The sequence below is a fragment of the Anopheles arabiensis genome, chromosome 2 (assembly GCF_016920715.1).
Source record: "Anopheles arabiensis isolate DONGOLA chromosome 2, AaraD3, whole genome shotgun sequence".
Classification (NCBI taxonomy): Eukaryota; Metazoa; Arthropoda; class Insecta; order Diptera; family Culicidae; genus Anopheles; species Anopheles arabiensis.
In genome coordinates, this window is record NC_053517.1 from 38,350,369 (window position 1) to 38,365,531 (window position 15,163).

A 15,163-nucleotide genomic window follows, 5' to 3' on the forward strand; every position below is an offset into this window, starting at 1 on the left:
AACGATGATTAGCTACTATTTACTCATTACACCGCCGCGTACGACAGTGTGTATCCGTTGGTGTCCGCTTCTCTAGTCCTGGTTTTGTCGCTCCAAGTAAGGCCTGTACCTGTAGGGTGGGCGGACCGCTGTGTTCCTGTGGCGTAAGAGCTTATTTTCGTGTTGGTGTTGGATTATCCCGCAAGTAGCAGAATAAAGACACGGAAATGGAATTTTACGGATAGCGAATTGCGCGAAGAATGTGCGACGCGAGAGATATTGTCAGTATTTTTTGGAGATGAGTTCTGTAAAAATGCCGTACGATTATAAGCTCATCAGCGAGAGGTGATGAATGCGTATGGGATATAACGATGCTTGAAATTTATACTTTTTAAGAGCAAAAAAGGCTGCAATCGTAGGTAGCAATAAAGATAATTCTATTTGCTTTGCAAACAAACTAACTCAGCAACAAACACACCTAAAAACAACACGCGATCAACAAGAAACGTTTCATGCGAACGCCAAAACAAAACTCGCGATCAAAAACAAAGAGATCTAAAACAATCCTACAAATATAGAGAAAAAAATAAAAATTATATAAAAGAGCAGCAAAGTGTTACCCTTCCGTCAAATAACGGAAGCAGCAGGATGCTTCACTCTCAGCCCTACCGAACAACAAAGTCACTTTAAAAAATGGAAAAAAGAAAGGAAAAGAAAAGAACGATCGCACCAACCCAACCAAACACTCCAATCTCACCAAAAAGGAAATGAAAGCAAAGCTCACGAGAGGTAAATTAATTTATGAGTTGAACTTTTATTCGTCCCCGTTTCTTCCCCCCCCACCCCCTTCCATCTCCTCTGTCGGCTATCTTAAACGCCATCTCGCTCGTCTGTTCACTTCCTTTAGATTTTTCATCATGTTGTTTATTCCACCCCTCCTTACTGTAAGCCAAGCTGCTGGCCATCACTCTGCAAGCGTATGGTGTGGCTCGCCTTCCTGTACTTGCTCGGTTTAAGGGTTCTTTTGCCTTCTTTTTTTTTTGCAACATCCCAAGGGAACAGAGGGAAAGAGATACGCGCGGTGCCGCTGTCGCGTGCATTTATGTGTCTGATGTTTAATTGTTGCGTCCTCCCGTGCGAAAACACGGAACTCTCTCTCTCTCTCTCTCTCTCTCTCTCTCTCTCTCTCTCTCTCTCTCTCTCTCTCTCTCTCTCTCTCTCGATCGCTAATTAGCATGCAGTCGCAGCGTTGCACAGGGGTCGAAGGGGGGCGAACTGTCTTTCCCATTACCGGAAGCATCTTTATCGATCGGTCGGCAATATTCGGTGCGCAAAACATGTGCGCAAAACATGAGCGCAAAACACGTGTTGGGTTGGGTTTTTTGTATCTTTTAATTTGGATTTGATTTTGCGAATTCAATTAACGTTCTAAAAGCCAATTTTAAATACTTTTGTAGGTGAACAGCATAATGTAACGGTTATATTTGAAGTCAACATTGCATTGGCACTTCGTTTTTGCAATCCTTCGCCGCAATAATTCGCCGCTTTTAAAAGGATCGTTAACGGAGTTTTGATATCTAATTTATTCCATTCCATTTCCGGGCTCCATCTTTTATCCGGGCTCCTTTTCTCCCACCTCCGGTTTGTGCCGTGGCCGAGTGCTTCCGGGAAGTAATCTATCCTGCCCTCCCGTATGGGTTATGTCTTCCCGTTGCCCTGCTCGCCTGTCTGTTGCACACTCCAACAATTCACTCCACTGCTCCAAGTGCACCCGAAAGGGTCAAGATATTCGGCCAGCGAGGTCTCGAGGACACCGCCGGTTCAAATGGGTCATTGGCGATGGAATCGCTTCGAACGTTCGCGACAGGATGCGAGAAAGAAATGCAGTAAGGGACGGGAACCAAAAACGGAAAGCCACTCCAGCCACTCTCATCAACTCATCGACCACGAATATGCGTATGCAAATGGAGCGGTGGGGGTCGTATAATTTTATTGAATTGTGCCCGGTGAGTGGGCCCGCACCAGAAGATCCCTTTTTGGAGTGCTGTGGCTGGGGAGAGGGTTTCAACTGCCGCTGACTTGCTGATGCTCCGGTTCGTGATCCATCAATACCTCTTCCCTCATCCCGATAGTAACGAAAAATGACTACCGATAAAGCGTTTTTGATCGGTTTAAAATTATTTCGTTCCCCTTCATCCCATTCGATCTTACCGCGTGCTCCAATCCAGTGCATGGATGATGCACTTTTTCCTTTTGCTCGCACACTTGTTGCCCCATCGCACTCGCACGCGGAGCAGTTGTGGAGATTCCTTTATTGGAGTTTTGTTTATCGGCCATGTGTGTGTGTGTGTGTGCGCCGTCCTCGGGCCATCTCTCCGGAGTAGTGATGTGATCTCTGGAGTGCATCCACGACTCCGATCCGACTCTGACTATTGTTAGTCCGATTCCGACTCCGGCAAAATGGAATCACTAGATCCGCCCAGAGTCGGAGTCGCCTGGAGTCGTCCGAAGTCGTCCGGAGCTATCCGCAGTCATCAGGAGTCGTTCGGAGTCGTCCGGAGTTGTTCGGAGTCGGAGTCGTCCGCAGTCGTCCGGAGCCGTCTGAAAGTCGCTCGGAGCCGGAAACGTCCGGAGTCGGAGACGTCCGGAGTCGGAAACGTCCGGAGTCGTCCGGAGTCTGTCGGAATCGTTCGGAGTCGGAGTCGTCCGGAGTCGTTCGGAGTCGTCTGAAGTTGTCCAGAGTCGTTCGAAGTCATCCGAAGACGCCCAGAACCGTCCGGAGTCGTTTGGAGTCGTTCAGAGTCGTCGGAGCCATCTAGAGTCGTCCGGAGTCTGAGTTATTCGGAGTCGTCCAGAGTCGTCCGAAGTCGACCGAAATCGGAATCGGTGGGACTCAATAGGAGCCTTGGTTTAATGTTCTTGTGATCAGGCATTTCATTTCGCCGTGTTTTTTTGTCTTTCACTTGCGCGAGCGGTTCTTATACAGGCCATCGTATACGATTTCGAAGGCCGACTCCGGACGACTTCGACAACAACCGATTCCGCACGACTCCGAACGACTCCGAACGACTCCGAACGACTCCGGACGACTCCGACTCATAATGACTACGGGTGACTCCGGACGACTCCGGATGACTCCGCATAATGCCTACCTTCCGGAATCGATTCCGAATTAATCGGAGTCAGATCGAAGTCGACTCCAGATATTTGCCAACTTTACCCATCACTACTCTGGAGTGTCTGTGAGGGATCGTTCGCTTCAGGCGACATTATCCTCCCCATTTCGCCACGATAGATGTGAACACCTGAATGGAAGCGCGCACCAGGGTTCGGCTACTATGGCAACGGCAACGATGGCGCACCATTCGATCAGATGCGTTTGATGTACAATTAAGCAGGCTGCCCTGAATGCAACACAAACTGAAAGTTGTTTAAAGGGTGTCGGGAAGCAAGCCACGAAACGTTCAGCAAAAGAAAGCCGGGCAGGCACCGTTTTTGATAAGTGATAGGTGATAGGTGGTCCTATTTCGAAGACTTCGTCGAAACCAAAGCGGGACAGTCACCAAACGATTCCTTTCAGCGCAGTTGAAAAGCCTTGTAATGAGCAGTGTTTGGGCATGTCCGTGTGTGTGTGTTGGTGCTTGGTGTGATGTTGCAAATTAATGCGTAAGCCGCAATCGAAATCAGACTGCCAGCAGACTGTTAAGATTACAATGGTGCGCAAAAGCGATGAGCGATTCGTTCGTGCTCTGCGTGTGAAGGAAAGTTTGTTGCGCTGCCAGTGAGTGAGAGCCGGTCAGTGGCCGGTGGGAAAGGTTTTCTGAAGGAAGGAGGCCAAATACAGGAACAAAAAAAAACTACACCAACTCTCAAACCGGGAAGATGCACACGGTGGAACGTGCGGAGGTTGGGCATTTCACAGGGATAGCGCGTCGGGATGAACGGGCAAGTAGAGGGTCGGAAGGGAGAAATAATAAAATAAACAACGGAATCAGCAACGGAATCGGAGAACCGAGACGAGGAAACCGAGAACGAACCCCTCACCGTGATAAGGAGTGGTGGATCGCTTGCTCGCTCGCTCGCTCGATCGTTGCGTCAGACCCATTCCCAGAAGTGGTCCAGGGATGAAGTATCATTTGAAGAGGGGTAAGGTTTTATTTTATTTATCTTTCCCTCCTTTCTGTCCCCATCCTCGTCCGGTGCGCACCACCATCCCAGGTGATGGTGTGGTTTTGTGCGGAGGAATCGACGGCAATGACGATGGCAATGGGCAGTTGTGTGGCATCGGTAAGGACGATCGTTCGGTTTGCCCGGTTCCATACCAATTTGCACTGAGTACTGGAAGTGGAAGAGCAAGAAGAAGAAAAGAAGAAGAAGAAGAAGAAGAGGAAAAAGGGTAAAATTTAATGTAATCCAACATTGAACGGAGCGTTTGGAGAGCTACCACCAATACACAGGGACACCCAGGTTATTGGGGGAAAGAAGCCAGGGATGGGCAACATGGCACCAAAGGGGGAAAGAGAGTGAGCGTGAGATTGGAGAATGTCCAGCACAAACAAGCCAGGAAAATATGGAAGGAATTGAGGAGGCAATGGGGGTTTGTGATCTCACACCGGGGTGGTGATTGCGGTGTGTTTGGAGTAAATAAAAAATTTCTACTCCAATCAAAACCATAAAATGACAATTTATGTGCGAAGAAGACGCTCTCCAGTTTTGCGTACCGCAACCGATCGGCCCCGAAGGAGTGCGCGCTTGGTTGTCCTCCAAAAAGGAAACGGAATGGAAACGGACGAACGGTACAGCAAACGATCGGCGAGCAGGGAAAGGAAGTACAGGAGGGAGAGGGTGTAAGCGAGGCGCCAGTGACTGGATATTCAGGCCAGATGTAAAAGTGTGAGTATATTTGTCTCCGTGTGTGTGTCGGTGTATGTGTGGCTCAATATTATGGGAAGAAGTGGACGATAAGAAGCGCAGGACACACGGACCGATCCAAGCAGTGATTGCTTACCGACGGGTTGACGATTACCACCAACGGAGGACATTACGGTAATGAGTCGGCAGTAAAGGTGGTCTTATGGATATTTGATGCGGTGTCTCGCGGTGACATTCACTCTCCTCCCGAGTGCTAAATGGCCAAGTGTTCCCGTGTTCGGGTCGGGGTAACATCGGACAAATCGGGAAAGCAATTCCCCAGCTACAAGTGTTTCGCTTTAGCTGATGGGAACAGTAGATTGGTGTCCGATTTCCACTATTCAGCGCGCTGCAATTGTTGGTCTAGCATGTTTCATTACAAAGGACAACACAGTGTGTGTTCGAATGTTTTGTTGGGGTGCTTTTTATATTCATTTAAAATCATAATTAAAATATGCTCCTCAAACGCAACAGAATATTCCGTTAAAACATCTTTTCTATTAAAAAGAAACAAAATTCAATTGCCTGTTTTATCGTCAGATTGCGTAAAAGAAGCATAAAGCGAATAAATTGTGGAAAATCGTAACGTATTCCCCTATCACATCTCTCACAACGTTCATTTTGAATTATGTTCGAATTCATGCTCGAATTTATCTTCGTTCGCTTGCTTGAATGTTAATCCGATATCTCGAATTTTCTTTCAAATTGTCAATCCCGGAAACAGGCCTTCTGTCATCTGTCGCTGGACGACTGACGTTTACCACTTGCTCTGTGCTTCCTCTTTTCGTTTGTGACTGAATCGACGAGAACATCCAAAATGGTACGTGATGGCTAAATTTCGCGATATTTTTGCCACTTTGCGCGTTATTGAAGGTGCTATTGCTATGCAATGGCCAAGCCAACCATTCCGCAAGTGCCCGAAATGAAGGCGTTCGGTGAAATGGACGTTCGAGCGATGAATTAGAAACGATGTTTACTGGCACCGATTTGTGTGTGTGCGGGATTCTAAGGTTATGTTGTGCGCCTATACTAATCGGTTTGTGGTCCACCGTGCCTCTCTCCTCTGTTCTCTGCAGGTAAACGTACCGAAGCAGCGCCGTACGTACTGCAAAAAGTGCAAGGTTCACCGCGTGCACAAGGTGACGCAGTACAAGAAGTCCAAGGAACGACAGGCTGCCCAGGGTCGTCGTCGTTACGATCGTAAACAGAAGGGTTTCGGTGGTCAAACCAAGCCCATCTTCAGGAAGAAGGTAAGCAGACCGGCGAACCGTGGTGGGGTTGTTCCGAGCCGAGCCACCTTCACTCTCACTCACTCACACTCACCGTTCCGTGCATTTTCCTCTTCCAAACCCCTCCAGGCCAAGACCACCAAGAAAATCGTGCTGCGTATGGAATGTGTCGAGTGCAAGTACCGCAAACAGACCCCACTGAAGCGCTGCAAACACTTCGAGCTCGGCGGTGACAAGAAGCGCAAGGGACAGATGATCCAGTTCTAAGCTGTTATCTATCGCCTCCAGAACGTGCGTTGGCGCATTCGGTTGTACGAACGCATCTTTCTGAAAAAAAGCATCGGGAATAAAAGATCAGCCCCTGTCCCCGGCGTCCGCGACGAGCAAGGGATGATGTGAGGAAGAACAATTCAAACGCCTGTACTGTAGTGATGTGTGCGCTATTTATTTAAGATATATCACCGGTTGGCTGTGCTTTGCTCGTCGGAACTACCGCTGCTGGTGGTGCCGTTGTTGGTGGCCTCGTTTTCTAGCAGCGATTGCCGTATCAGCTCCGCCATCAGGTTGCATCGCATCGGTTTGTCATTCTGGCAGCAGAACTCCTTGCCCGCCGAGAGGTTACTGTTCACCCAGCGGGGCGCACAGTTTTGATAGAACAGGTAGGCTCGCTCCCGGAAGCAGTCCCGATCAATGGTGGCGCAGATGACGTTCTGCGAGTTGTGCAGATGCTTCACGATCGAGTCTAAACATTTGTTCGCACACTGCTTGTTGCCCGCTGCGGTGCAGGGGAAGTGCTGCATCAGCTCCAGCTGTATTCCAGGATTTCCTTTCGGCTGTTCCGTACGATTGAAACGGTTAAACTGGCCGGTGAGGAAGATGGCACAAGTGCACGGCACATTGGTGGCTGAATTGCGCTGCACGTCAGCTAGTCGAAATCGGGAGTACTTTCCACCCGTGGCCGCTCGTATCAGGACGAGGATGGTAAGCAGTCGGAGCAGGGTACAACGTTTTCTCGGTGTATCCATTTCGGGCGGTAATCTAAGAGTAACTGAACGTGGTAAACTACACGTGAGCTAATACGGGGGTTTTTTACATCAACGTTTAGAGGAAAAGTTGCGACGTCGTCTGCAGAGAGAGAAAAAGAGCTTACTTGGTCAACATGCTTTATTGTTGTTTGTTTGATTAAACTACCTAAAATAGTCCACTTCAAGCCAGTATACAGTGCTAGCTGTACATCTGGCCGTTACATCATTCCTGCAATATGTTTCCTTGGCAGATGCGTCATTCAGCAAAAAAGTAGCATTAAAATTGTTATTTTACGCTAACTGTTTTCATTTCCGCACCGCAAACAGTTTCGCAATGCCCTCGAAAACAACGCGATCGCTTTGTTTGCTTTCGTACGAAACAGTTACGATTTTCCGCATTTCCTCCACCGTGACGCTGAACTGCACCTCCTTGTCTAGCTGGCACCGGTTCGGGAAGCGAAAGTTCTGCGTCGTCACCACGAAACCGGGAAAGTTGGAACCAATGATGCCCGCAATGACGCCGTTCAGGAAGGCTCCATTCACGAACAGCTGCTCTTTGCGCTCACAGTCGTTCGTCGTTGACACGTGGATTGGATTGCTGTCACCGGTTAGAGCGACAAATTGTTTAACATCGGTCTCGCGGAATGTTCTCGTCAAACGGAACACCGTCCCTACCGTAGGTTGCACTCGGGCGCTTGTGGCGCTCATCCATCGCACTAGCTTTGGCCCGTGCATAGTGCTACTGAAGATCGGCCACAAGTACGGTAGCAAGATTGGCAATTCGTGGATTTCCTGACCGCTTAAAACGTTCTAACAAATGCACCAAACCTTTGTCCTGCTTCAACTGGTCAGTGCTGGTGTCATTCAGCAGGAAAGAATAGCACGTCAGCGCGTTGCAAACAATCTCACAGTCGGTTTGATATTTCTCCAGCAGCGCTCTAAGCTGGTCGTATCCGTTGCTTCGCTCGATAAATTCTGCAATCGCTGGATCCGAGGGAAATGTTTGCCAGTCCAACGATTGCATGCAAAAGAAGCAGCCGGTCCACTACGCTTCCCGTGGACTGCTGAACGATATCGTAAAACAGCTCGTGTGCTTTTGCTTCGCGCAGAAACGTCCAATTGATCGGATCGTACGCAAAGTTTGCTAAATTGGCAGTCACTTGCTGTTGCGCTTCTGAAATAGTGGAAAAAACAATTTTAGGAAACGATAAGAGATTGTGAGATGCTGTAGGGGTTTTACCTAAGTTGGACGTTTCGTAATACTCATCCACCAGCAGGCACAGGTACGCTCTTCGATTTATTCCTCCCGCAGGAGTTTTGCGCTTCAAACGTTCCTGTGTGCTGAACATTTCGAAAGGGAAGGTATAATGATTTAACAAAAACCTTTAATGCTAATATCCGAGCGAAATCGTACCGGCAATTATTTTATTTTGTTCGGCGGCCTGCAATGTTTACAAAACAATCCATGTTGACAGCAAGGGCAGATAAACTTTGCTACACTCGTGCGCAAAACTTGCGCAGTTCGATGATTGGAATTTAATTCCGAAAAAGACAGGTTAAAAATTACTTTTCTGATCAGTATGTTCTAAAATGCATCTTTCTTCAAATACAAATCCACAAAATGATATGAACCAATTGTCTTCCACGCGATCGATTTTTGCACATTATCGAACTTCCCGTTGACATTTGCCGTCGGTTTGACACGACCCGTCAGTGTAGTCAAAATAATAAAGTTGGCAAATTCCGCGAAAGTGACTCTATTTTCGTGATTCCGTCGCATCGAAATTCAAGTTTTTACTATATTTCTTGCGTTATCTTTACACGTTTACTTAACTATTATGTATCTTAAAAGTAGACAAGCTTGAACTAGACGTTTGTTCACCTACTGAATAGTGCCTAAATACCGAAACCATGAACACTAGTCAAAGCTCGGACCAGGTGATAATTCTACGATTCATGATATTATTTGCTCAGCCGCTGATGTCACGCAATAATAGAACGCTTGATGACCCGCTTTTTCCCCGTAGGATTCTGGACGGAAGCCCAGCCCGTTCGATAACCTAAGCCGAGACGATCTGGTGAAAAAGTGCAAAGGGCTGCTGGGAATAGCACAAAAAGCGAAGCAAGCTAAAGATGGTAACATAGAACGCGCTTCGTGACCTTGCGGTTTGATGACTTTTAACGCAATCATCTTGCTTTCAGAGTGCCAAGAGGAGAACCGCCGCCTTAAGGAACAGCTTGGTCATTTCGAAACACAGAAAAATGCCGACAAGGAGTGCATCAAGGCCATGCAAGAGGTGGCCGACTCGTACATGGACCAGAAGCTGCAAGCAACGATGAAAGTGGACGAGCTAGAGAAGCAAATGACGAAACTGAAAGCCCAGCTGGCAGATGAAGTATCCGCGCACGAACAGCAAACCAAAACGATGCGCCTAGAGATGGATCAGTTAAAGGAAAAGCTTGCCCTGCTGGAACGGGATGCTACAACCTGCTCAGCGGCACAGTTTGCCGAGCTGCGGGAGGAAAATTCTAATCTCGAAAAGGAACGAATAGCACTCGAGCAGGAACTGATCAAGCTCAAGGGCAGCCAAACTGTGCTGGGCGATTCATCCCCCACACCGCGGGAGGAAAAGTTGATCCGCAAGCTAAAGCTGTACAAAGCAAAGGTGCAGGAAATCAACGCAAAGCTGCTACTGCTAAAGTCCGACCGAAAGATTCTACTGAAAACGGTCAAAGAGTACTCTGACCAGGTACCGAAGTGGCAGAAAGATTTGGTAAACGCATCAAACGTTTTGTTTGAGAAAATACGCCTGCTCGAGCTGGAAAAGAGCAATCTGGAAGAAAAGGTTGTGCAGCACGAGGAGCTACAGATGGGGCTGCGCGAGAAGAACGAAGCTCTGGAACGTAAAGTGTCGGAACTAATGCGTGAAATCGAAAATGGTTCGCTAGCTTCAAGGGATCAAACTGACGACGGCAACACTGACGGAGAAAGTAACGAAACGCAAGTTGAAGAATTGCGAGCGGAAATAGAACGTTTGAACTCCTCGCTTGCTTCGATGGAAGCGGATAAACAGTCGGAACTGGCAGCGCAAGAAGCCAAATTACAAACCGATTCCGAAGAGAAGGAGAATCTGCGCAAGGACCTTGAAGTATGTAACCAGACTATTGTTGAGTTGAAAGCAAAGATTCAAGCACAGGAAGAAGTGCTAACGGAAAGCATGGAATCGCAAAGAAGCCTCAGTACACAGGTGGATCAGTACAAACAACAAACCAGCGCATTTGAGCAGCAAGAAAAGCAGCTACAAGAAGAACTTCAGAAGCAAACACAACAGTTTGAGCACCACGGTAAGGTACAGCAGACTTTGGAAGAACATGTTGCGAGCCTAACCAGTAAGTTGAGCGAAATGGAAAAGGAAAACCATCGCCTGCAAGAAGCATTAGAATCGATGTCGACTGAAGGTGATGAAAAATCGGTCGCACTACAGAAGCAGCTAAACGAAACTTCACAAACGCTGGCTGATATGGAGCGGGAAAAGGAAGGTTTGGCGAAGAAAATCGTCTCGCTGGAAGGTGAACTACAGGCACAAGCCTCAAAGATGGCAGAGGAAAACCAGCAGGTAATGCAGAAGCTGATAGTGGAAAATCAAAATCTGGAAGCACAACTGGCACAGCTGGCCGAAAAGCTGAAGGGTAGCATTGGCAAGTTCAAACAAAGCCAGGAACGCTGCAAGCGCCTTGAGCAGGAAACCGAATCCAGAAAGCTCGAACTGGAGGAACTTTTGACGGAAAAGACCCGCCTGCTAGATGAGGTGAAACAAGCTCGCACCGACAACGATGAGAAGTGTCAACAGTTGTCGGTAGATTTGCAGACCAAGAGTGACAGCATAGTGGAATTGGAGCAAGAAAAGGAACGTTTTGCAAAAGAGCTGGCAGAATTAAAGACTAAACTTCAGCAAAACGATAATAAGTTGGCAGATGAAAGGCAGTCCCGAGGTGCAAAAGCTGCAAGAACAAATCACCACCCTGTCGGAAAGTTGCGACCGGCTGAAGACGGAAAACGGCGAATTGCTGTCCGAGTTGAAGGAGATCAACGAAATGCTGAAAGACCGTGGAGAGGTTATAAACTTGCAGCTTTCCAAAATAGCCGAACTTCAAGACAAGCTGTCCCGTGCCGAAACGTTCGATATGCAACCTTTGAAGCAACAGATTGAACAGCTGCAAAGCACGGTCGCGGAAAAGGAGGCGGAATTGGAGCGACAGCGCGATGAGCTAGCGACCGCCATCAATCGCTCCAACGTTAGCTTCGATGCGCAAAGTGACGTCATGTCGACGTCAACGATTTCGCGCGTCGAAGACGTGGCACGGTTGCGGGAGATCGACGAAAGCTTCGAGGAGAAGTACATTAAGCTTCGGTCGCTGGCGGTGAAGCTTAAAAAGAAGGTAGCCGAACAAACGGTGCTGTTGCAAAAGTATGAAAAGGAGGCGTCAGCTGGTCCGAATAGTGCCACCATCGGACCATCGACATCGGATTCATCGGTACAAGCAATGAATAAAAATGTGCAAACACTACAATCGGAAAATGATCGTTTGCAAGACCAGCTCGACGGTATGGCACAGGAGATGGCAAAACTGCGCGCGGAACTGGAGCAAAAATCGATCGAACTGACCACGCTGGAGCAGGTGCAGAAAGACGTGGAAGGCACGAGCAAAGACCGAAGCGCTCTAGAAACCGCTATCCGCGAGTATCAAACACAGATCCAAAACCTAAAGCGCGAAAAGGAAGCATTCCAGCTGGCGAAGAAGGAAATCGACGCCGAAAATCAACGATTGAAGTCCTCGCTGAAAGCAAAGGAAAAGGAAATTGCCGAAGGGGCGGAACAGCAGAAGGAGCTACGCTCGGAGCTGGAGCGGTCCAAGCTGGCAGTGAAGAAGGCGAACGTGTTGACTCTTGAAATGGAAGCGTACGAGCGCTCGTTGGCCGAGCTAAACACGAAGCTGGAGGCGAAGAAAACGTTGGTGAAAGAGCTGGAAGGCACGATCGATGTGCAGGAACGTACGATGAAGAGTCTGAAGCAGCAGCTGACCATACTGGAGGAAGGCTTGGAAGCGCAGCAAAAGCATTCTCGCGAGCTCAAACAAGAGGTGGACGCGCAGCAAGGCAAACTGCGTCAAAGCGAACATCAGCGCATAGAGCTCAGCGATCAGCTGGAGGAGCTGCGCGACGAGCACGAACGGTTGAAGCAGAAGGTTGAAAACAATCGCGTCGAGCTGGAACAGATAGCGGCAGACAAGGAAAAGACCTGTGGTTCGCTGGAAGTGGAAAAGAATTCACTGCTCAAGCGCAACGTCGCCCTGGAAGGTGAGCTAAGCGAATTAAGAAAGCAGCTTGCCGGCAAGCAGCAAGAGCTGGATGATGTGCGGACTGAATTTGCGAGCTACAAAATACGCGCCCAATCCGTACTGCGCCAGAACCAGAACAAGGACAGCAGCCGCGAGAAGGAGCTGGAAGAGGAAGTGAGCCAACTGCAGCGTTCGCTGGATGCGGCCGAGGGTAAGCAACAAGCGCTGGCCAAGCAAGTAAGCGACCTGTCGCGCAGCAATGACGAGTTGAAAAATGAACGAGACCGCACGCAGGCTCGGTGCAAGGAGCTGTTGGCATTGCTTGAGGAAAACCGGCTGCACATTGACTCGCTGATGGAAGAATCGCGCAAACAAAACTCGGATCACCAGGAAGCCCTTAAAACGCAGCGCATTCAGAATGAAACGCTGGTCCAGTGCTACAAGAAGCAGCTCGAGGAGCAGCAGGAAAACCACTCCCGGGAATTGCAACAGCTGCAGCAATCCTTGCGCAGTCGGCCCGAGGCTACGCTGGACAGTTTATCATCGGTCGCCGGGCGTAGCACGCTGCTGAACAACAATAATCTGCAAAGCCCACTGCTAGGGCCGGGGGGAAGTGGTGCAAACCGTGCCACCTTCACCGATGAACAGCGCATCAATCTGCTGCTAATGGAACGGGAAGATGGCGAAGGCTCGGAAAGCACCGGCTTGGGTGCGGCTGGCGCAACGGTTGGCACACTGCGCCGCAAGCTTTCTACCTCGTCCCGTCTCGGTCGTAGCGGTCGTGACGTGATTCCGCTGGATGAGCTGCTAAACACTTCATTCGACGATTCGGCATCGGTTGCTATGACGGATGGGGAGCATGAGCTGCAGCAGCACCAGGGCCTCCTGTTCGGTAGGGATTCGTCGCCAACGGTCGAACTGCAGCACACGAAGGAGCAACTTAGCCAGCAAGAAAGCAGGGTACGCCATTTGACTGCGGTGCTGGCGGAAGCGGAACAGGATCTCGCCAAGCTAACACAGCTGAACGAGCTGCTGAAGGAGGAGGTCCGGCGGCAGCAGCGCTCGATCGAGCGGGAGGCGCATGTACACAATTCGGAGTATTTGAAAAATGTGATATTCAAGGTAGGTGTTGTTGGAACCGTGTGTGTGGTACATAGCAAGATTGCATACTAATTCCATCCGTTTGTTCGTGACAGTTTGTAACATTAAGCAATGGAGACGAACGGTCTAGGCTGGTGCCGGTTCTAAACACGATACTTAAGCTTAGCCCGGAGGAGACACAAAAATTGCAGAACGTTGCCAAAGGTATGTTTACCCGCCACAGCTATGGATGGATTGTAATGACGCTTGTTTTTCGATTCTCTTCCTCGTAGGTTCTGATCCTAGTGCCCGTGGATGGACGGGTTTGTTGTGGAGTTAAAAGTGCATCGAATATTATGCCCCCATCTGGTTCCATTCCTGGTTTTATAGTAGAAGATTGTTAAACCTTTATCCCGTACTTGTTAGATAGTTCCTACGGCAGTTTGTACCCCTATCCCCCCCACTGCCAAATCGATTGAAGCATTTTTGCCTTTCGATTATCCCGTCCGAATTTGGTAAAGTTTAAAGGGTGGAAAGAAACTGATTGCAATTTTATTCCTATATTCTCACTCTTTATCGGCAATTGCACTGAACTCTAGAGAGCGTTTAGGAATGAGCGGTTATAATATGTTATTAATATGGTTTTAATTAATTATTGCAACTTACTACCTACGAACTATGAACATTTCTCTGCATGCCGTAATATACCCAGAGTATCCCGATTCGATTCCAATTTCTATAAATGCATTGTGTCCTTGGTAAAATTATGAGTTAACGTTTATTGTAATGTACGATTTGGTTGTTAGCTCTTTAATATAGCTAGCTTTTGCACTCTGTTTGAAATAAGGGCAGTTTAGGTAGAACATTTCTTGAAGGTGCAATAAAAACTATACAAAACAGACATTTAAAACAAAGAGGTACAGACGACATCTCACCACTCGTACTTCATGCGTACGATCGGGCGCGTGTTCATCACGGACTTGCAAAAATAACCGCCTCTCTCCGACTCCGGAGAGGCTCTTTAAATGAAGCAATGAAAGAAACGTGCAAAACGGGTCTCGTGCACTGAGAAATCTCAGCAAATTGGCATGTGCGAAAATGGTATTCATCCATTTCCTTTTTCGTTGCGGGAGCGGGGTACACGCGCGGGTTCATGTGGTAGTTCGCTACTCCTCATGCGCAATTTTATCGCCTCGCGTGTTCACTGTGTGTGTGGCCCGTGCGCTGGTTGGCCTGCGGGGAATGGGACTGCGAGGGATGCGGGCAAGGCCGGTGGGCAAGATATATTCATAGCACTTTATCTGTCTGGGCGCTGGGTTTGTGTTATGCTGTCTTATGCTGTCTCATTCCGTTGCGTGCGACTATTTGGCGTAAAGAGCGTAACCAAGCATAAACGCCCCGAATCTGAAAGACGTGCAAATGAACACCGATGATTGATTTGATCTAGCGAGATCGTGTTTATACTTTACAGGAACAGGAAAGTGAAGTGTTCTCGGTGCATTAGAACTGTTTCAATGGGAAAATTTGAGAAATAATTAAATGAATATCGTCTACCAGCGCCACTGTTTAATAATTCCTAATAAAAGTAAGTGAACATTG

The 15,163-nt window shown here is 48.4% G+C and overlaps 4 protein-coding genes across 4 annotated transcripts; 2 read left to right on the forward strand and 2 right to left on the reverse strand.

Annotated features, from left to right (window-relative positions):
• Positions 1–5,609: 5,609 nt before the first annotated feature.
• On the forward strand, positions 5,610–6,543 carry LOC120895914 (60S ribosomal protein L44). The gene is made up of 3 exons (XM_040299654.1): positions 5,610–5,710; positions 5,967–6,140; positions 6,249–6,543. The coding sequence occupies exons 1-3, from the start codon at positions 5,708–5,710 to the stop codon at positions 6,384–6,386; spliced, it is 315 nt and encodes a 104-aa protein (XP_040155588.1). The 5' UTR covers positions 5,610–5,707; the 3' UTR covers positions 6,387–6,543.
• A 17-nt stretch (positions 6,544–6,560) lies between these two features.
• LOC120898164 lies at positions 6,561–8,008 on the reverse strand. Its single transcript, XM_040303625.1, has 3 exons — positions 8,000–8,008; positions 7,457–7,954; positions 6,561–7,192 (listed from the first exon to the last, which is right to left on the reverse strand). Exons 1-3 carry the CDS (start codon positions 8,006–8,008, stop codon positions 6,578–6,580), a joined length of 1,122 nt encoding a protein of 373 aa, XP_040159559.1. The 3' UTR covers positions 6,561–6,577.
• Positions 7,952–8,569, reverse strand: LOC120898174 (armadillo repeat-containing protein 7; the record flags this gene model as incomplete). Its single annotated transcript, XM_040303650.1, has 3 exons — positions 7,952–8,318; positions 8,385–8,485; positions 8,559–8,569. Coding segments are annotated over 3 exons (348 nt in total), but the record flags the coding sequence as incomplete, so codon positions are not given.
• Positions 8,570–8,886: 317 nt separating this feature from the next.
• LOC120898146 (GRIP and coiled-coil domain-containing protein 2) lies at positions 8,887–14,491 on the forward strand. Its single transcript, XM_040303597.1, has 6 exons — positions 8,887–9,082; positions 9,172–9,280; positions 9,347–10,953; positions 11,147–13,606; positions 13,681–13,789; positions 13,858–14,491. Exons 1-6 carry the CDS (start codon positions 9,056–9,058, stop codon positions 13,902–13,904), a joined length of 4,359 nt encoding a protein of 1,452 aa, XP_040159531.1. The 5' UTR covers positions 8,887–9,055; the 3' UTR covers positions 13,905–14,491.
• The last annotated feature ends 672 nt before the right edge of the window (positions 14,492–15,163 follow it).